This window comes from Bombus pascuorum, chromosome 2 (genome assembly GCF_905332965.1).
Source record: "Bombus pascuorum chromosome 2, iyBomPasc1.1, whole genome shotgun sequence".
NCBI lineage: Eukaryota > Metazoa > Arthropoda > Insecta > Hymenoptera > Apidae > Bombus > Bombus pascuorum.
In genome coordinates this window covers 20,974,863-20,997,423 of record NC_083489.1, presented here as the reverse complement: position 1 = coordinate 20,997,423, position 22,561 = coordinate 20,974,863, and the positions used below count along the sequence as shown (strand labels likewise).

General features: G+C 35.4%; 1 protein-coding gene across 1 annotated transcript in view; it reads left to right on the top strand.

Moving 5' to 3' along the window:
- Nucleotides 1-886: 886 nt before the first annotated feature.
- The window catches only part of LOC132904515 (aminopeptidase N-like), a 74,929-nt gene continuing 53,254 nt past the window's right edge, over nucleotides 887-22,561 (top strand). The window contains exons 1-3 of the mRNA XM_060955083.1: nucleotides 887-1,486; nucleotides 1,575-1,727; nucleotides 17,716-18,344. Coding sequence (XP_060811066.1) covers nucleotides 930-1,486; nucleotides 1,575-1,727; nucleotides 17,716-18,344 — 1,339 coding nt within the window. The 5' untranslated portion in view covers nucleotides 887-929. The remainder of the gene's footprint in view (nucleotides 1,487-1,574; nucleotides 1,728-17,715; nucleotides 18,345-22,561) is intronic.

Genomic DNA, 22,561 nt, shown 5'->3' with positions numbered 1-22,561 from the left:
GAAGATGGTATCCCGCTGTGGGTAGCCATCCACATGTTGTTTAGCAATTAGGCTAGAAAAATTTACCAAATGTCCAGCTGGACAAATTGTAAAGTATAAATTAAATAATGATAATAAAAAGGAAACTTTTATTGCTACGGAACTTACATTTATGAGACTGTCAGACGCGCTATACTTCATAAAAGTAGTTAACATTGACGCCATCTGTTAGCTTCTAAAGCATTACCTTAAAGTTATGATATCATAATAATATAATGCTTAATATAAACTATGATGTAATACTTTAAAATTAGAATATTATTTTCTCAAATTTTGCTTGATATATAGATTTGTCTTATTACTGGAATACAGTAAAATTTCATCGTACAATGTTGAGACAACGTTCTATAAAAAAAATAAACATTTGTTATCTTATCAATAATTTAATTACGATAAAAGTTACGGGGATAATTATATAACATTAGTAAGACTCCACTATCGGAGCAATAACTGAGCTTGGAAATAAAGGATATCAACAAATATAAATTTCAACTAATGGGTCAAACTCAATCTAAATCAAATTCCTCCATGATATGTAAATTGATGAATACTCTATAATCAAAATCTTTTGCCTATTAAATTAATTTTCAATTTATAAGTAAGTTAATGATGAAATAGTCTGTTACGAACCAAATTTTTAAAATCAAGGGCGATATATATTTCATCGATAATTTAATTTTATACATTAACAATTCCATGTATCCTACAAGTCGGTTAAGATGAGATTAGATGTACGATTGAGAAGAGTTGTGTTATCACAAGCTTCAACACTTGTAACTAGAGATAAAAGAAATTACTGTGGACTCATTCGTGTTGAACGCCACACGATACGACGTTATTAGCTGTTTGGAACTTCATGTGATGATTGTGATATAGCTAAAAGTGAAATCATGTCTAATATAAAATGTAATTTTTATATCGTGAAGTGTAAATTAGAACTTTGCATCCTTCTATGTTTAATTACCGCGTTTGGATTAGTGACACCATTCAACGTGTGTTCTGATAACCTATTATTATTCAACAAAAATGTATCTCAAAGTAATATTAATTACTTGTCATATAGACTTCCAAAAGAAGTCATTCCAACGAAATACATTGTTCATTTACACAAAAATGAGAAAAATTTCACGTACTTTGGATTGGTGTCGATATACCTGAAAGTTCTGGAACCAACAAGCACTATTGTAGTGCATAGTGATGGTTTACGTATCATAAAAGAAGAAGTGGATCTCTATCGAATGAAAATTCTAGACGGATGGAGATTTCCTTCAATTCGTGAATCAATTATATGCCAATTTCATGATCCAGAAAGGCAGTTTTATGTACTAAAAACTGAGAAAAGATTGGAATCTGATGAATATATGTTATCGATTAAGTTCGAGGGTGAAATACGAGATGATGTATTTGGATTTTACAGGAGCTCGTACATCGAAAATGGCGTAACAAAGTATATTAATTACGTTTTTTTTGCAACGCTATAGTAATTGTTCACAGAAAGATTGTTTCAAATGATTGTGAAAATAAAAAAATTTTAGATGGATAGCAGTTACTCAATTTTCACCGGTGTATGCACGTCGAGCATTTCCTTGTATGGACGAGCCACATTTGAAGGCAGTTTTCCGACTAACAATTAGTGTTTATAATGAGACAGTGACGAGTAATACAAAAGTTCAATATAGGACACCATGGTATGTTTTCTTATATTTTCTGTAAGTACTTTTGTAATTGCGTAACATTTTATTTTAACTATTTATACAAATCAGGCATAATATATTTTAGTGAATTGATAGAGCTTATAGAGCTATATAGAGTTTTGTTCCATTAAATTAAATTTTAAAACATTTAGTGTTGTTAAAGGGATATATTCTACAAATATTCTAATACATGTTAATTAAATAAATGTAAAATATCCAATTTTCCCTGACGTACATATATTTAAAATTCTATTATTATATTAGAATCGTGTGTTTAAAGATCTATTATATTTAAAATAAATCTGAAATTCCAGATAGGACACTTTCTGTACATTTCCGAATAAGCTTACTTTTAATTTTTTTTTTAATCAATTTCAATAATCAATAATCGTATAAAGTAGTATAAGACTACAAGGTCTTCTAATACACAATAAAAGAACTAAAGAATGCTTATGTACAACTATATGTACATCTCGAAATAAATTCCTTCGAGTAATTATGTTTACTACTTTGTATTGTATAGATCAAAATTTTTAAGTAAATTGATTGTGCCTTGCGTTTTTTTCTAATTATTCTTATTAACAAATTCAATATTTTTGTACATTATTACGTATGAAATATTTAATAAGTACTTGTACTCAGATAACTTCTTTTTATGATATTGATCTCTAGTATAATTTTAAATAAAACTTGTAACGGATACTACTCAAGTGTGACACACCAATTGTGATAAATCTTTATAGATAGATATACAATATCGAAAACAATATTCGACACGTATTTTTTTATCGACTATCGCCTATCTTTAGAGGATGAAAACAGTTTTCAAAGTTGGGGTCAATATTATATATTTTGTATAATGAAATCTAATAATAATATCTCGGAAATTAATTCAGATATAAGAATGGTATGAATGGACGAATTTCGAGTTTTTAAATGAGGAATATGACTGTGTGGAAGGACTTTATAAAAGTTTATCTGTTTGATTAATATTTTAAAAATTGTGACCTTTTTGTTAGATTTTGTAAATATTATTTATCAATTTTCACGTAAATCTTTTTCACTTTAATTCAAAATAAAATTGGAATCTCGATTTTTTGCAAATTGATAAATGAAATTTGAAGTTTATTGAAATTTGAAATTTTCTTAATTAAAGAGTTTTCCTATAGGGAAACCACACTCTGCAAGTTAATTTGAAGTGTTATTCTGAATAAAAGATATCTAATAAGCACATCATTATTTCTATTGTACTAAATATTACTTTTAGTGTGAAAACAATTGTCATTCCAGATGAGAGTCTGTAGCGCTAGTTCCTATTGTAAGCTTTGCGCAAGATGATTACGGTGAACTTCAAATGCAATGAGAGAAATCTCAAAGATAGTGAAATGATCTGTGGGAATTAAAGTTTTCTCACGTTTATAAAAGTATTGTAGCTCTGAAAACAGCTTTTTTCATTATTAATTTCATATTAGTTTGAGATGGTTGGACGTGTATGGTGGCAAGGAAGTACTCAGCGTTTTACTTTTAATGGCGTGTTTATTAACTGGATTAACAGTTTCGTTACAAGTCACGCCTCGCGACTTATATGGATTACAATTTACTCTCGCTTACGGCTGTTCGCTCTCGACTCTCAGTCTCGACTTCTTAATCTATTTGTTCTTTCTTTTGTCGTCTTTCGATATCCCCACTACGCGCGCGTTCGTTAGGCGTCTGCGATTGTCACGTAAAATCACAAGTCACAACTCAGATTATAAAAAAAACAAGAAGGTTGAGCCTTAACACAACTATTAACTTTCTTTTTTGTTGCACTTTATTATGCACTCAATAATCACAATTGAGTATACACTGAATTGACACGTATAAATTACACTTTACTCTAAAAAGTTTATATAAATTGACTAGGCAACAGATCTAAGGTTAGAAACCTGGTAAAAAGATGTTGACTGTTCGAAAGTTGGAAAATCAGTAAAGTTTAGTGACGATGTTGTGGCGGAGGAAAGCTAGTGATTCGTGGATCTAAGGATTCGAAAAGAACTGATTTGTTAAGGACAAGTTTTCATTAGGAGAGTGAGGGAAATAGACTTCGCTGTCAATAGGCTGATTTTCTAGGTTGGTGGGTGAGGAAGGTTGCTAATCGCCCTTCAGAGAAAGTTGCTAACGGAAGATACCCAACGTGAGAAAACTAACTCTCCCGTATCTTCCCGTAGTAGGTAAAAATGTAAAGATCACTCGAAATAGAAGATGTTTGTTTTTGGTCTGAGGACCTTAACTATGAAAATGCCAAGATTTATGATGGGTCCTTAAGAATATTGAGGGTACGCAGCAAGGATGTGTAGACATCTAGTTGCCACCTTGCCCTCGGTGTGCGGCCTGGTCTCTCATGTGGATTGAGATGTGGTTGATGTTACATGATCGTGGTCACGTACGCCTTCATGATTCACTTTGTCAAATACTTTCTCGATGTCCATGAAGAGTATTGTTACTTTTCAGTTGTTAGTAAATTCGTTGACGAGCCTGTGCACTTGCTCTATCGTGGAGTATTTGTTTCTGAATCCAAATTGGTGACCTGGCATTAATTTTTTTTCTCTATTGTTGGTTTTAGCCGATCGTATATTATTTTCTCTAGTATTTTGGGAAACATAGGAAGTAGTGATATTGGTCTGTAAGAAGTAGTTTGTTGTGGATCTTTGCCTGGCTTAGGTAGCATTATGATTTGTGCTAGCTTCCATAGATTAGGAAAGTATTGGATTCTTAAAATTGCATTCAATATTATTGTGGTTAAACGTATTGCTTTTGGGGGAAGGTTTTTTAAGATTTTACCATTGATTAGGTCGATTCCTGGTGCTTTATTGTTTCTTGTTTTGCCGACTATGATTTTAATTTCTTGTACTGTTGTATTAGGTACGGTGTAGTGACTAGTTGCAGTACTAGTATTTTGTGCATCTTCAACTGAATGACATTTGGTTTTACTGCTGTTAATATTATCTGGAATAAATGTGTTACAAAGATTGTTGGAGAATTCTTCAGCTTGCTCTTCGTTGCTTCTGGCCCATCTGTTGTCTGCTTTTCTGATTATTGGGATTAGTTTTATTGTCTTCTGTTACGTCGCGTGAGATGGTCCGTGCGACACTTACTACGCTACGATACGTACTACGATACTTACATCTTACGAAACGGCGTAACTCTTTCTTGTACTAAGTTGTTGGAAATATAGATTTTATAACCTGTTAATCATAGTCTTATACGACATCAACTACCCCTATTATCGCAAAAGAAATAATGGGATCGACCTGTTCGTAGTGTCGATTATTATAATCGTAACGGGAATTTACGACTCCCATTGACGCGCTTTCTCGCGATCGCGTCTCCCCACGACTGGTAGAAAATATAGCTTATTTATTTTGTTCGTGGTTTTCCATAGAGAGTAGTTGACATTCTCGTGCGCAGAGAGTACCTCTAGAAATTTTGAGAATTCCTTATGATTATGATCTTTTATCTTACTTTTTATTTCCTTTGCAAGTTTGTTTAAATGTTTTTTGTTTTCACGTTTTCTATGTTTTTACCATTTTGCTTTCACTTTCCTTTTTCTTCTGATTTCGTCAAGAATGTCTGTTGGAATTATTTTTGTTTGCCTGTTGTTTGGTTCATGAATAGTAGTTGCCCATTCTGCTTCTTGTATAATTTCTATCAATGTTGCTACTGCCTGTTCAATGTGTTCGGGTGTTTGTAGTGGAATATTGCAGTTGATTTTGCTCTCGATTAGTTCTTTAAATGTTTGCTATTTGGTGCTTTTACAGCAAAATGACTCTGATTTGCTATAAAGTATTGATTTGCTTGTGTATTTTATTATTATCGGTGTATGATCGGAGCTAAACTCAAGACTGGGAGTTATTTTTAATTTGTTTGCGTTTAGTCCTTCTATAACTGCAAAACCAAGCAAAAAAATCAAAAACAATCAGGTTAAAATTCTGCCGACTAATCCAGACTCCTATAGAAAACTAACAAAGGTGCTAAAAACCCTGGACTCTAAATTCCACACTTATCAACTAAAACAATAAAGACCCTTTCGAGTGGTACTACGCAACATTCACCACTCTGCTAACTTAGACGAACTGAAATATGAACTCCAAAATCTTGGCCATGAAGTTATCAATATCAGCAATATAAGACACAAAATCACAAAAAGCCCACTATCTTTATTCTTTGTAGATTTAAAGCAAAAACCAAACAACAAAGAAATTTATAATATCAACTGATTAATGAACTCAGTAATAAAATTCGGAACACATTTTACAAAAAAAGAGATAGTTCAGTGCAAAAGGTGCCAGAGATACGACCACACGCGAAAATATTGCAACCGCAATTACTCCTGCGTCAAATGTGCAGGTCCTCGTTCTACAGACCAATGCACTAAATAAGCAGAAACACCTGCAAAATGTATCCACTGACAAGGAAAGCACCCTGCGAACAACAAAGGCTGCTCAGCCTACAAGATCTTACATAACAACAAGTACCCCAAATCCAGAGTAAAGGACCTCACGATTCCAACACCTAGCCCACAAAAACTATCTACTCCTTAAATCTTCCATGCTCAGGTAGTTCAAGGAGTACAAAGCAGACCGATAATCCATAATGAAAATTCCCAAAATATTCCAGTCCCAGTTCCCAGTCCACAAAGCACAAATAACCTCGATAGGCTCGAAAAACTAGTCGAACAACAATCAGAGCAATTTAAAAGCTTGCTATCACTGCTTACACTCCTTGTGAGCAAACTACACTGCGACGTAAAATAAAACCATTACACATAGCTCCTTGGAATGACAACGGTCTAGCTCAACACAAATACGAACTAGAATTCTTCTTAAAACAAATCGATATAATGCTCATATCTGAAACTCATTTCACCGATAAAAATTATCTGAAAATAAATGATTATAACTTTTACCTTACCCAACATCCCAGTGGAAAGGCCCACGGCGGCATCGGAATTATCATTAAGACCAGCATAAAACACTATGAGCTTCCATCATTCCAGAAGGACTACCTCCAAGCCACAAACGTAGCGATAGAAGATTGGCATGGTCCAATCACCCCATCGGCAGTATATTGTCCTCCTAGACGTTCTATTTCCACAGAAAACTTCGATAAATTCCTCGAAAGCCTGGGCAATAGATTCATAGCTGGAGGAGACTACAACGCTAAACATACCCAATGGGGTAGCAGACTTATCACAGTAAGACGCAAAAACCTTTTCAAATCCATAAACGCTAACAGACTTAACTACCTCGGTACAAATAAACCCACTTACTGACCCACTGACACTAATAAACTACCTGACCTACTAGACTTCTTCATAACCAAAAACATTTCGCCAAGATACATCCAAATCAACTCTTCTGGCGGAACTCTCTTCAGATCATTCACCCGTCATAGCAACAATTAATTCAATAATTATTGAAAATCTACCTAATGACTTTATTCACAACCAACTCACCAACTGGCAACTCTTTAGGGAAATCTTCAATCATACAACATCAGTCGCAATTCGCTTAAAAACAAACGAAGATTTAGAAGCAGCCGCCGAATACCTAAACACCAGCATAGTGAACGCTATCCGTTCTTCCACACCTATGAAGAGCTTCGACAATAAACACGAATATCCCCACCACATATTAGAAAACATAATAGAAAAACGCAGACTTAGAAGAATATGGTAGAGTCATAGAACACCCGACGACAAGCGCAAGCTAAATAATGCAACAAGAAAATGCACTAAAACTCTCAGAAACTATAGAAACGACTGTTTTCAAAAATACCTTGCCAATCTATCTCCCACAGCTGACTCTAACTACTCACTATGGAAGGCATCCAGGAAACTCTCTCATCCTCCGCCAACAATCCCCCCAATTCGCTGTCCGGAAGGTGAATGCGCGCGTAGCCCTACACATAAAGCTAACTTGTTTGCTAATCATTTAACTAACGTCTTCAAACCATATTCCCCCAGACGAAATAACTGAATACCTGCACTCTCCCTTCCAGATATCTCCTCCTATTGAGCTTTTCTTATCTCAAGAAGTCATAGAATTAATCCGTCGTCTAAATCCCAAAAAAGCAACGAGGCATGATCTGATAAGTAACAAAGCTATTAAGGAGCTTCCCATAAAAGGGATTGCAATCATCACTTCCATCTTTAATGCAATTCTCCGTCTTCAATACTATCCCAAGACTTGGAAAATATCATTGATTATTCTCATTTCCAAACCTGGAAAACCAATACATGAAACCAGCTCTTATCGCCCAATTAATCTTATTCCCCCTTATCTAAACTATTCGAGAAGATGCTAATGATACGACTCCTTCCACTCTTAGATGATCTAAAAACTCTGCCAGATCACCAATTCGGTTTCCGAAAGCAACATTCTACGATAGAGCAAATTCATCGTTTAACTCACAAGATCACCCAAGACTTAGATAAGAAAAAATATTGTACTGCGGTATTTATAGACATTCAGCAGGCATTCGACAAAATATGGCATGAAGGACTATTGTTCAAACTAAGGAAAACCCTACCACACACATATTACTCCATCCTGAAATCCTACCTAACCAATAGACGATTCATGCTAAAACACTTGGACGCTATAACCTCAACATTTCCAATAGAAGCTGGCATATACCCCAAGGTAGTGTCCTCGGATCCCTGCTCTTCAACATCTACACTGCAGACTTACCAAGCTTAACAGAGATAACGACAGCGACATTTGTTGATGACACAGCTTTATTACCATCCCACTCAGGCCCGACAATTTCTTCCTCTACTCTCCAGCGAGGTCTCAACTCTATGGAAGAGTGGTTCCACAAATGGCGCTTCAAACTCAACGAAAACAAATCTAGCCACATAACTTTCACGCTACTAAAACAAACTTGCCCACAGGTGACGATAAACAATATACCTATTCCAAATAAATAGTCAGTCAGATATCTGGGCATGACTCTGGACAGAAGATTGACCTGGAAACATATCTTAGATAAAATCAAACAACTCAAAGCAAAATTTAAAAAAATTCTACTGGCTCATCGGCAGACGTTCCAATTTAAACACGAAAAGTAAAATTACATTATACAAGGCCATATTATAATCTGTTTGGACCTATGGAATCTAACTATGAGGAACAGAAAGTAATTCCAACATAGAAATTCTTCAACGGTTCCAATCGAAAACCTTAGGATTCCTAATAGATGCACCTTGGTACGTCACCAACAAAACAATACATCACGACCTCAAAATACCCACAGTCAAAAAAGAATTATCCAAATTCAGCAATAGACATAGCACAAGAGTTAACAACTACCAAAACCTTCTAATTACTCAACCACTTGAAACGTCGGAACAGATCCGCAGGCTAAAAAGATATTACACCTTAGACTTAAGCACTAGGTTCAAGTAGAAACCTATTAATCATGTCATAGTACCACGCCAGATAAATTTACTTAAAATTCTCCAACGAGAATTGATTGTAAAATAAACGTAAATAAAAAAGAAAAAAAAATTTGTGTTGCGGTGGTGCATATACTCCTGACATCTGGATGTAATCGCTGTTAGTTTGTATTGTATCTGTGGTTGCTTGAACGTGTTCCTGACTAATTTGACTATGTAAGTTGTGTTTGATATCGTTTCTTATTATCACTGTGGCCCCTCCGTGTGCTTTTCATCAGGGGTGTTTGGTATCATAGATGGTGTAATATGGTATTTTCATATAGCCTTTTGATGTGAAATGTGTTTCTGAAACAAGTAATATGTCACTATTATTGTTATACAGAGATGTTTTAGTTTCGATGGCCCGTTGTTGTAGACTATTGTAGTTCCAAGCTGCTATTTTCAACGTGTCCATCTCTATTTTTTGCTTAACATGTTTGTAGGTAATTGTAGTATGACTGTAATTTGTTGCGTTTGTTATCTGAATACTGCATTTTGCTCACATATCATTTTTGTTAGCATTTCAGAGTTTTTGATGGATTGCTTGAGCAGTTTCTTGATTTCTGTAGCATCGTTATTGTTGTTATTTTGGTTGTTTAAGGTTGGTGTTTGATTAGTTAGTTGTGCACAACTTTGGCTACCAAAGATGTTGATGTTTCTATGGTTAGTGTTCGGTACTTTTTGTACATTTGGTGTTGGCTCTGGTTCTGCAATTTCTTGTTATGGGGGATAGTTGCCGTATGTTCTGCTTGGAAGCGATGGAAACAGTTTTCGTTGTAGTTGTTTTCTAACTTCGCAGTCTTTATAGCTTGCTGGGCGGTTTCCATTACATTTACAGCATTTTACTTTATTCAGCTTTCCTGTGTATGGACAGTTTGTTGTTTCGTGATTTTCTGCATATTTGACACACGTCGGGTTTCTATTGTTAAGCAGTTTTTTTTGTCTACGTATTGTTGACACCGTACATATGTTTATGTAGACCTTAATATCGAAGATTTGTTTCTTGTTGGTTTTAGGCTCGATTTCTATTAGAACTAGTGGCAATGCCTGTTTTGTATCATATCTGGTTATATTATTTATTATTCTTGCTTGGTGTCCGATATTTGCGAATTCCTCACATATATTTTTTGTGTTTGTCCTTGGGTGAAATGATCTAATTACTATTTTGCTGCTTTTTTCTGATTTGAGCTGGTATGTACGATACCCAGCGTTTTTCTTCTTTAATGCTATCGTCACTTCTCTCAACATTTCTGGAGTTTTTGTTTGTACTTTCACTTGTTCTAGTTTCAATTGTTTTATACTGTAGTTTTCTTTCCCAGCAGTGTTGTTCAATAATTCGATTAGTGGATCTATTATTTGTGCATCTATGTAAATCGGTAGTGGTTTAGTGATATAAGTTGTGACCTTTCCTTTTGGGTCCGTTTCTATTTCTTCTATTAGTGAACCGAAGGAATTTGGGAGTGGGATTTCTTGTAGCCATTGTTGTTTTTCTGTATGTGATGTTTTCATGGCGCTTGAGCCTGATATTATTTTACGCTTTTTATGCGCTGTTGCCGTCTTCCAGTGTTCATCATGGTATGATAGTTCGTCATCGTAGCTATTTTCTTCTTGGTTTTGAATCGTTTCCATTTCTTTTGTAGCTTTATTTATGTAATATATTTCATCTTTGTTCGTTATTTTGTTAGGTGGTATTTGCTGTTGCATTTTGTAGCTTTACCATTTGTCAGTATTTGTTCTTTTTTCGTTCACTGAAGTTCACTGCTTGCTGCACTCTCACCGAAGCACACTTTCTCACGTCTGTCTAGCTCAGCTGCTCAGACAGAATTGATACTCAAACCTAACACGATTTAATTGAAACCAAAAAAATTAAAAAAAATAATAATACTTCTGAAAATAATATAAATGAAATTAATTAAACCAAAACTTATTTAATTGCTAGCCATTTAATTGCTTATGGTCTGCATTAGAAAGGTGAACACAGTAAAATACTGCTTTGTGTTAGGCTTTTTTCATTCGGCCACATCACGGCGGATCGCCATCAATTATCTACAGCAATAAACTTACATCGGTAAAAATTCTCTCTTATTTCCTTGTGTTAAATATTGTTAATCAATTATAGCTGGTGCCAATCAAAGCTGTTGTTGACCAAAGGTATTATCGATGAAGTCTGGTGTCGATAAGATAGTGTTAGTGAATGGATATCAGTATCTGATAGAGTCACGACAGGCAATTACAAATTAACGGCTTACATTAACGATTAGCATGGAAAATATGCTAGCCGGTACGGTACGGTAACAGTAAGATTCCTAAGTTACATTGCTACAATAATCTACAATGCTACAATGATCTTTCCGAGTGTTAATAATGATGGTATTTTCACGAACTCCTCTGTTGAACACGCATCACGTGTATTTATCTGTTGAAGTTTGATTTATCTTGGTACGGTTTTCCTGATACGTGTACTCACGAGATGAATTGTCTCGACAGCTGCTTGGTACTCTAGCCAACTGTCCTGCTGGGGCACCGCGCATGGCACACGTATATATTCTTGAAAAAAAAAAAAAAAAAAAAACAGGCTGCATCGTCTAGTTAAAAATCTATTTAAAAGGAGATCTCCATGCATCATAAGTTACTCACGATGCCATCTCTATAGAATCCCCATCAAATTGATTCTCGGAGTTAGATTCATCACAAATATTAAACGAAAATCAATTTACAGTAATGTTATTTCGTATTGTCCAATGAAATTTCAATGGCTTTTACAGTCGACTAGAGCATCTGCAATTGTTAATTAAGAAATTATAACCAGAAATAATTTGCTTACAAAAACAACTTTCACAAATAAAAACCCATGATAAAAAATTACAAAATCTTTTTTAAAATTGTACCACATGCATTCATAAAAAACAACATTCAAGAAGTCATAGTCACGTTTAGTTTCCAAACTATAGTCGCTAAAATTACTTCTCCTATAAGATTATACACATGCAATGTCTGTCAATATAGGAAACAAAATTCATCTTGTAAATCAATTACTAAATCACGTAGATTACCAGAATTCATACAATAAATGAATTACTGGAACCATTCATCATTCTATCGTGGTGACTTCAATAGCCATAATCTTCTATGGGTATCTTGCAACACGTGGCCCAAATTCACTTCAAACATCTGCTGGCCCACAAATGCCGCTGATTGCATCAGCGTTATATTTATCGACATAGAGGAAACTTTCGATATGATATGGCTGGACAGGGAAAAAGGATTTCCTATTCTACATAACTTAATTATGTCATAACATGACTTCTTTAAAACACGGTTCGCGAGAAAACATTGGTAGTATCAGATGATTCTACCAGATTAAAAAGAACATCTGTAATCCGAGATGATCTATAGTAAGGGACAATAAACTCTCCCACCTTGTTTAAGCTCTATCATCAGCAACCTACTGCCACACAACTAAAGACGTAATAGAATCCGCTAATGACTTTATTTACATTAAATACAATAAACCATCAGTGTTAATGACACAGCTTCTAGAAAATTCTCTAAGGTACAAGGCTATTTTCACTTGGAAACTTAAATAAGTATTAATAAATGTGAGGCCATACTGTTCAAACGCTCCTCCTTGGACCATGTCAATAATAGAATCCAACACCACTTTAAGCAGGCATACAAAAAAAAAAAATATTAATACAAATCTACTAGACGTAAAATCCATGAATAGAAGGAACATACACGAACTATTCACACATATATACTGAAGGTTATAAAGCTCAAAACGGCACTGGTTATGCAATTATATCTTATTAATCGATCATAAAAGTCAAACTCCATCATTTATTTTTTTTCTTTTTTTTTTTTTGTGAACTTGACGTGTTAAAATATGTAATACTACGCAATAGTAAAATAATTGAAATAGATGTTTTACTATTTTTGGGACTTTGTAAATGACATACAGAAAATCTAAAACTAGTGAACAAACGACTCCTCCATCTAAGAATGTAAAAAATCTTATACCAAAGCTATCCACAGAAATAAATCAATCACAATAATATCTACTCTAAGGTATCGAAGGTGATGAAGGAGTGGAAAAGAACAGCCAAAATAACTCATTCTACAATCTCCGATAAAAGCTTCGTCGAGAATCATCCTCCCCTACTTAAAGAAGGAAATAAAAGAAAATTTGTAATGAAGGATGGAAATCCTTTGTGGAAGTCTTAAAACCACTACTACTATCGACTAAGGATGATTTTCTTGAAAATTATATTTCACGCTCAACGTCACGACACGATCAACTTACAATCTCAAGATATACAATAGGATATACTCACGCACAAATATGTCTTCGAAAAAGAATAGCTCTATCTTGCGATCTTTTCCGTTTCTTTTTTAAGGTGGGAAAATCCTCATGGACACATGGGGTAGTGTTGGACTCTTACCGACTAAAACCTCTCCTATCCTGCAATTTGTGTGCACAGTATATCAGATAGTAGAATACATCATCTTACACTGCAGGAAATGCTCTCCTCAGAGATAACAATTCAATATATAGCACAACCTAAAAGATAAGTTAAAGGATAAAGAATTAATGTAAAAACTACTATTTACATTATCTAAGGCATATTATGTTGTAAAACAACTTGTGAAACTTACCTCTTATGTTGCTAGTAACCCATATAAGCGGTTACTGCGATATTAAATAATAAGTATAAAACAAAAAACAATTGCATAGTATGATTAGATTTTCTCTTAAATCTTTAGTATCAATGATCCGTGAATTTCGTTTTTGAAATAGATTGAAAAATGATGCATTTTAGATATCCGTTCCATTTTAATTATTATTCCAACATATTTAAATGTTTATAATGTGTTGATGTGGGTCTCACTTCTAGAAAAACTCTACATCTTTAGTGTTTAATTTTTGGCACAACGATTCTCTATACAGCGGCTTCTTTGGTCTCTATTCTAATAACGCAGAAAGATCGCCGACATACAGACAATGTCGACGATAAAGCGCATATGCCAACGAACCGAAGTAGTCGGAAAACTTCAATAGGCCTAATGGCCATATTTCGGCATCGCAGTCGTTGATCGTTCAGTTAGCCACCGGAGAGTCGAGAACTGAGTCGTTAATCGAAAGTTGTCATATTACACTACTGCATTAAGTTCACGTTAAATAATTGCTGTTTTCTGTTTAATCCACTGTAATAGATCCATCTATCAATACATTATCATATAAAATAGAAACTACTGGAAATCCTAATTTCTAACATTTTTGAATAAAAGAATTTCTATAATACATTCATCCACTCGTTTACTCTCTCTATTCAAAGATATATAAAACCTCAACACCTAATGTAATAACAATCTATATTATTTTGTTTGGAAGAATGCACAGAATGTTTTCGTATCAATAGCAACTGAATAATTGTTACTGTAAAAGTATAAAACATTTACAAAGTTGAACATTTGCAATTTTTAATAAAGTGAGGTATATTAAATTAATTTGTTAAAACAATTTGGTATCTATAGTGATGGGAAAGTCTCAAGATCACATTAGTAAAATTTGAAAACGATTCAATAATATAGACAGAAGTTATGATACATTAATTACAAACATTCATGATAAGTGTCTCACAAAAGTATTCGAACGCTGTAACACTATTGATAGTTTTTCATCTTCTTTCGCACGGAATGTAAACATCATTGTTAAATGAAAATATTGGTACGTTCACTTTATGTTAGGATATCGTTTCAGTAACAGTAACGTAAAAATGTACACAATAATATTTAAAATGAATACCAAAAAATTTGAAATAAAAGAGTGTGAAAGAGAAGAGAGAATATTCCGATTACATGAGAACGGCAAATCATATAACAAGATTGCCGGAACTGCAATAGAAGTAAGTCCACAATACATTACGTAAATATGAAATATGAAGGTATGTAAATATGAAACCGGAATTTTTATATAGAAAATACACGTTTATTGTATGTAAATGATTAAAAATATTTTATTCGAAGTATTGTCCATCGCTAGCTATACATTTTTCCCACCTGTCTGGCAATTGGTGGATGCCACGACAAAAAAACTGACTATCTTTTGAGGCAAACCAGTCATCGAGCCATTTTCGTACATTTTCGTAAGAAGTTAAGTGCTGGTCAAAAAGTGCGTGTCCCATCGATGCAAATAAATAGTAATCGGACGGAGCCAAGTCTGGTGAGTAAGCCGCGTGCGAAAGTATTTCCCAACTGAACGCTTCGATCGTTTCCTTGACCGGTTTTGCTGTATGCGATGGTGCATTATCATGGAGCAAAATTACTTTGTGTTGCCTTTTTTGATATTCTGGTCGTTTTTCACGCAAAGCTTGATTCAAATCGATCATTTGTTGTCGGTAGCGCTCAGTATTAACGGTTTCGCCAGGTTTTAACAGCTCATAATAGATCACACCCTTCTGATTCCACCAAACACAGAGCATTGTCTTCCGTCCATAGCGATTTGGTCTTGTAGTCGATGCCGGTGGTTCGCCTGGAGCTATCCGTGATCTTTTACGCTTAGGATTCTCAAAATATATCCACTTTTCATCGCTAGTCACAATTCGGTGGAGAAATGACTTTCTTCTGTATCTGGCGAACAGCATTTCGCAAGTGGTTTTTCGGTTTTCCTGCTGTCTTTCATTCAGTTCATGTGGAACCCATTTTCCCACCTTCTGGATCTTTCCCATGGCTTTCAAACGTATGGAGACGGCTTCTCGTGTCACGTTTAATTGATCAGCGAGTTGTTGTTGCGTTTGAGCCTCATCCTCATCCAACAATGCTTGCAATTCGCTGTCTTGAAACTTTTTGGGTGGTCTTCCACGTCCTTCGTTCCTCGCGTCAAAATTGCCACTTCTGAATTTTTTAAACCGCACAAAGCACTGTGATTTACCAAGAGCATGCTCACCGTAAGCTTCGACAAGCATTCGATACGATTCTGCAGCAGTTTTCTTCAAATGGTAACAGAAAATCAATGCTGTCCGCAAATCGTAGTTTCCAGGTACAAAATTCGACATGTTCAACACTATTACAAACTATGCTGTTGTATGAAACTTGCATTGTTGTAAGTCGAAAATGTTTGTGAGATGTCAACAAAGACTTTTGGCATAAATGACGCAGTTTAGTGATAACTACATTATCAGCTAGGGCCATCTATAGGCAAATTCCGGTTTCATACTAACATACCTGATATATCATAAAAAAGTCAAAGAATGAGGGAACACTTGCGAACAAAGCTCGATCAGGTCGATCAAAGAAAGAGTTGACTGGAAGAGAGGAGAAAGTTATCATTCGCGAATTAAAAAAAAATCCTACTACATCCGCTTCTCAATTCGCAAGTATGACAGCTGATATATTTCATAAAGAAATTCACCCGGAATTATGTCGACGAATATTACGAAACAATGATTTTCATGGCAGAGTATCGCGAAAGAAGCCATATATTAATGCGGTAAATAAAAAAGATTGATTTTTGCGAAAACCTATATTAATAAAGATAATTCTTTTTGGGATAAAGTCATCTTTTCGAACGAATTAAATTTTTATATTTTTGGTTCAGATGGTCAAAATTATGTGTGAAGAAAACCAAATACAGAATTGGAAATTCGACGTTTACATCAAACAGTGAAACACGGAGGTGGATCGGTCATGATGTGCGGGTGCATGGCTGCCGGTAGCACGGAAAATTTGATATTTATTGATGGAATACTTGATAAAAGTGCCCGTAAATTAGGATTATTCGAAGATTTCCATTTCTAACAAAATAACGATCCTAAGCATACTGCTAGAATTGTGAAAGAATGGATCGTATATAACACACCACAAATGTTAATTACTTCACCGCAAAGTCCAGACATAAATCCGATTGAAAATTTATGGGCTGAAATCCGAAAAAGATTAAATAAATTTCAGACAACCTCAAAGCAAGTATTGAAAGATAAAACTATAGAAATATGGAACTGCGTTGAATGTAGTTTTACAAAATCATTGGTTTTCAGTGTGAATCGTCGATTGAGACACATTATTGCTGCTAAAGGTGGTCCAACAAAATATTAATATTAAATAATTTAATAATATATGTAGTGTTCAAATACTTTTGTGTGTCACTTACAATGCGTGTTTCTAATAAATGTATCATAACTCCTACCTACGTTGTTGAATCCTTTTCAAATTTTACTGACATAATCTTAAGACTTCCATCTTCCTATTGATATCTACTTGTCTAAGCAAATTATTTTAATGTGCATTATTCAAGTGTGCATGTGTAAGCGTTCGAATACTTTCGTGAGCCACTGTTTAGCCCACAAAGATCTGCAAGAATCGCCTATTGACAGTTACAACATTAAATACGTATTAAAATGTAATTTGAGTTGTACTGTATGTCAATAAGTAAAGGACTTTAAACTCAAAAGCCTCTTATTACCTTCATATAATAAACATATCTTTATTTGATATTTTTAAAAACAGGAACGAATATGGGTTTGAAGAAACGCCGCGAATGTCCACGTATCAGCTAGGTTGGGCGATCCATGACTTCGTTTCCGAATCATCGATAAACTCTTCACAAAACTTCCGAATGTGGACTCGAAGATCTATGAATAATCGCGGATCGATTTCGCTGAATGAAGGCCAATTAATTTATTCTTTCCTGAACAATTGGTTTCTAATTGACAATCCAATCCCAAAGATGGATCAAATTGCAGTTCCCGACTTCAACTTTCACGCGATGGAAAATTGGGGTATGATCACGTATAGAGAATCTGTAGTATTATACGATGAATTTACTCCTACGAAGAATATGTTCGATGGATTTACCACTATGGCTCACGAATATACTCATACCTGGTTCGGAAATCTCGTTACACCTATGTTTTGGGACGTTGCTTGGCTGAAAGAGGGATTCGCCTCGTATTTTCAATATTTTGCCTTGTCCATAATACAACCAACGTGGAGAATGATGGATATCTTCGTGGTGGATATGATGCAACCTGCGATGTTATTGGATTCTGCAAATCACGACAGGGTTATGAATGGAAGGAATGTTGGGAGTCCTAAGAGCATTATGGCAGTGCTAGATTTTGTTTCGTATAAGAAAGGTTAGTTTCAACTCGTATAAAATAATCTGATAAGAATTTTTGCAAGTCATTCGCACCATGGGAAGTATTATTTTAGAATATAGAAAATGCTTATCTTACTCTGTTACGTCGGCCGACTCTCTACCTGAGCCGGACCTCACATCGCGGACGGATGGCAGCCAGATGTCCGCACATCCTTATCGCGTACTCTTGAAAACACTCGCAGCCTGACTATAAATCTCAGAAAACTCTGGCGAAAGTCTTTCATTGCAACCAAGGGCTTTTCCACGAAAGCGTTTTCTAAGGTTTCTTGTTAGCGTCTGGAAAACACGTGAACGCTAAGTGTTCACACGTGCGATGCCTCCTACTCCCAACTTTCCATCGAGGGTGGCTAATACCCTTCCTAGTCCATCGATAGTCTTACTAACCAATAGAAACAATTTCTATTACCCTCACTTCTCCAACCAAAAACTGTCATCAACAAATCAGATGATTCCGTGCGTTAGACACACCCTTCCTTAACTCACCTCCGACCCAGCATCGTCACGATCAAGTCAGTTCGTCTTCGTCGTCAAATCAGTCAACACGTCTACAACGATCGCTCAGTCCAACGAACTCACTGTGAAGCATCGTAAAGTCGCAATCTAACATTCTAACCGATCTCTAAGTCGCAGTCGAAAACTCTCTGTACGGTCGCGTCCAAATCAGTCACATTGTATAAGATCTAACTCGAACATTCTAGTGGTAACTTCCGATACTATTTAAACCGACACCTTATATAAACTGTAAGTGTTATTGTGATACAAATATATATTTATTCTACAACCGTAGAATAAGTTGCATTCAGTGAATCACCCCGGTTATCTTAAACGAAACGCGGGGAGCGACCATTTCGCGGCGTCGATTAGCCGAATCGTAGCGAGAATTTACGCCTCTCGCTGACGCGTTTCCTCGCGACCGCGTCTCTCCGCGAACGGTCGCAACATACTCAATAGATAGAAAATGCTTATCTAACATATATAATCGCTCTCTTCGCTTAAGGGGTTAAAAAGTATAATACGTAGAAATTTTCTAATAAGTATTAGAGAACATAACGATATTTCTTGTATACAATTTGTGATGCTAATCACAAGGATGTTGCACAAGGATTATTAAAATAGAGACACCCAGTAACTTGACTTTTCTTGTAAACAAAGTCTTAACGTTTTACAAATATCGTAGTAGGCTTCATTAGGAAAGTGCTATTGTGTGTGTATCTAAATATATTATATATAGATGTTTATAATTAAAGTAGTGCGATGAAAATAAATATTGTAGCAGTACTAATCTCATCGTGTTATCGATATGTACGAGATTGGAATGTACCCAGTCTATAGATATATTTTTCTACTTGAATATAGTGTTGCGAAAAACAGATTTTTACTATTTAAGGGGGACCTTTATGAGTGCCTCTACCAAACTGTATAATTCTCCAAATTTTTAATCAATGGCAAAAACGTCGGACAACAAATCTGCCATAACCTTCTCCATTCTTGTTCGGGAACCATTGATATGATCCGTATAATTTATGATAATGAATCTATGAGTGATATACAAATTAAAGAGTGGTTTAAACAATTCAAAAGCGACCGTACTGAAGTGGAAAGTGATCCGCATTCTGGCAGTCCTCCAATGGTTAAAATTCTTGAAAATGTGAAACGTGTGCGAATTGCAATTCATAAAAATCATCACTTAACTGTGTGAAATAGAGGAGGACTTTGAAATTTTAAACAGCTATTGCTTCTGAAATTTTAACCTGAGATTTGGGGATAGCTACAACATTTGTTCCACTGCTGCTGATAGAAAGTCAAAAGGATTATCGAGTGGAACTTGCCCGGGAATACTTGGAATCGATCAGAAACAACCCTGAAATATTCAAGAAGGACATTACTAGCGATGAATCATAAGTCTATGTCTATGACCTTGAGATAAAAACCCAACCTGCGAAGAAAACGTATCAGAGTCAAAGCAACGCCATGTTCTCTATGAGTACGTTTCAGAAAGTTAGGCGGTGAACAAGTAGTATTATTCATAAGTTTTAAAGCAATTACAAGACGCAGAAAGAAGGTAACAGCCTGAATTGTGAAAAAGTATAATGATCTATCACGACAACGTACTTGCCTATGTGTATCTGTTTTAAAATTTTGCCATAAGATATAAAGGAAACATTAATATTTCTCATAATTCATGTGAATCTAATTATTATCCACTGTTGAAAACTAGGACTACTTCAATTCTGGAACTATACACCTTTTTCTTGTCAGAAGTCTTTTCACTTTAAGTAATGTTCTAACGCAGATCATTGCCTTTTCCTTCTCTTTTCTTTTTCGATAATTTTCTCGAAACGCAAAAATACTACAGCACAACCGCTGCATTAGTAATATTACCTATAATTGAATAATTCAAATAATTCCATATGTACGTCATTAGCAAATATTTATAAATCTCTTTGTGGTATTAAGAACCTGATTATCAATTTTAGTAATTGTTTAGAGTATTTATTGCTAACAAAATTTTTAGTTCAATACTACATATAAAATAAAATACTGTTGAATATAAAATACATTTGTATTGTACATGCGAGAGTGAGGGAATGTAGAGCGAAAACACATACACAAGCATGTTGCCGTCCTTGGTATGTATGAGTGCGTCGCATAATAGCCTAGGACGCCGTTGAACGAAAAGGGAAAGGTGAAGTGTGAAATCTCGTGCCGTAGGCCTTCGGCGAGTACTCCACGTGACGAGCAAAGTTATATGAATATTAGAATAAAGTTCTTTGTAATACCTCTCCAAGTTTAACAAATGCTTTAACAAATACAAAATTTTCGTGCAGAATCTATATTGTAAAATTAGAAGGACATTGAAAGTAAAAGTATAGTTACTGCAATAGTATTAGTAATAGTAATAGTATTTAATATAAAGATTGCACATTGTGTGTTTATTTATTTTTCAAGTTAATTTTATTTGTCTGTCATTGTAATATAGTGTTACGCTACGAGGCTCAGTAGAGATAATATTTCCACGCGTCGCTCGCGGTTCTCCAGCGTCGCAGACATATCCTCTTATCTGCTGACGAAAAACATACAATGTATCGACGAGCGTGTCACAAATCAACTTTCCTTTTGCCATGTGGTACGCCAGATGTGACGGTCCTTGCGAGATTCCCCGTAGTCCGAACGCCAAGACCTATCTATTGTTCCATTAACTCGCAGCAGGCCTAAGAAGACGACATAAACCGAATCTGTTCAGTTTCAGTTTTCTTCACGTAAACATTTTCGGTTTATGTTTGTTGCACTCGACTCTTACCTAATACGGAGAAAGCGGGTGTCTGGCAAGATAAGACTTTTCCCATAAACAAGGATGCCCACGAGCCATATCTAGCTCTCCTTGTCTTTACTACCTAATTCATTTACCAATGGGCATCGCGGATCGTTACCCTCACTTTTCCACCAAAAAGTGTGGACAATGAATCCGCGTTCTGAGTTCCAAAGGGAACACCCACACCGAGCTTTCTTCTTTGATGGTACGAGACCGTTCAAACAGTTCCATTTTTAATTTCAATTCAGTCACAATATTGACCTTTGTAATAAAACTCTAAAGTCTAAAAAATAAAGACTATACTAAAAAATCAACAGTTGTGTCATTACTCAGATTTTACGTGACAAGCGCATAGTGTCACCAAGCAGCGAGTTCTGGAACCGTCGCTTTCGGACCGTTATTTCATCTCACAAAGGAATCCGTTCCCCTTTGACTGCCGAAGAGTGCAGACGTGCCGGGTGCCCGGAGAGGTCTCTCCGTCGAAAAAAGGTGCCCACGAAAGTGCGAAAAGCGGGAAACAAAGAAATGCAACGAGTGCCACCGCTCAGGATATCAAACAACGGCGAAACATACGCCATACACAAAAACATGGAAATCCAAGAATGTACAGAAACCGAAATGGATATCACTCAAATGAGCGACGATAACTAACTAACACAACAAGAAGGAAGCTGGAAGATCGAAACTCCCAGCAAAAGAAGAAAATTAACAACAAACGCAAATACTAGGAGGGCTGCAGAAACAGAAAGGAAGCAATGGCTCCAGGAAATTCCTCTACAAAACCCCTTCAGAGCACTGCCACAAGAGAAAGAACCAGACACAACAGAAAAGCCAACACACAACACCAAACCACCACCAATTTACATAGACGCGCAGGTAAT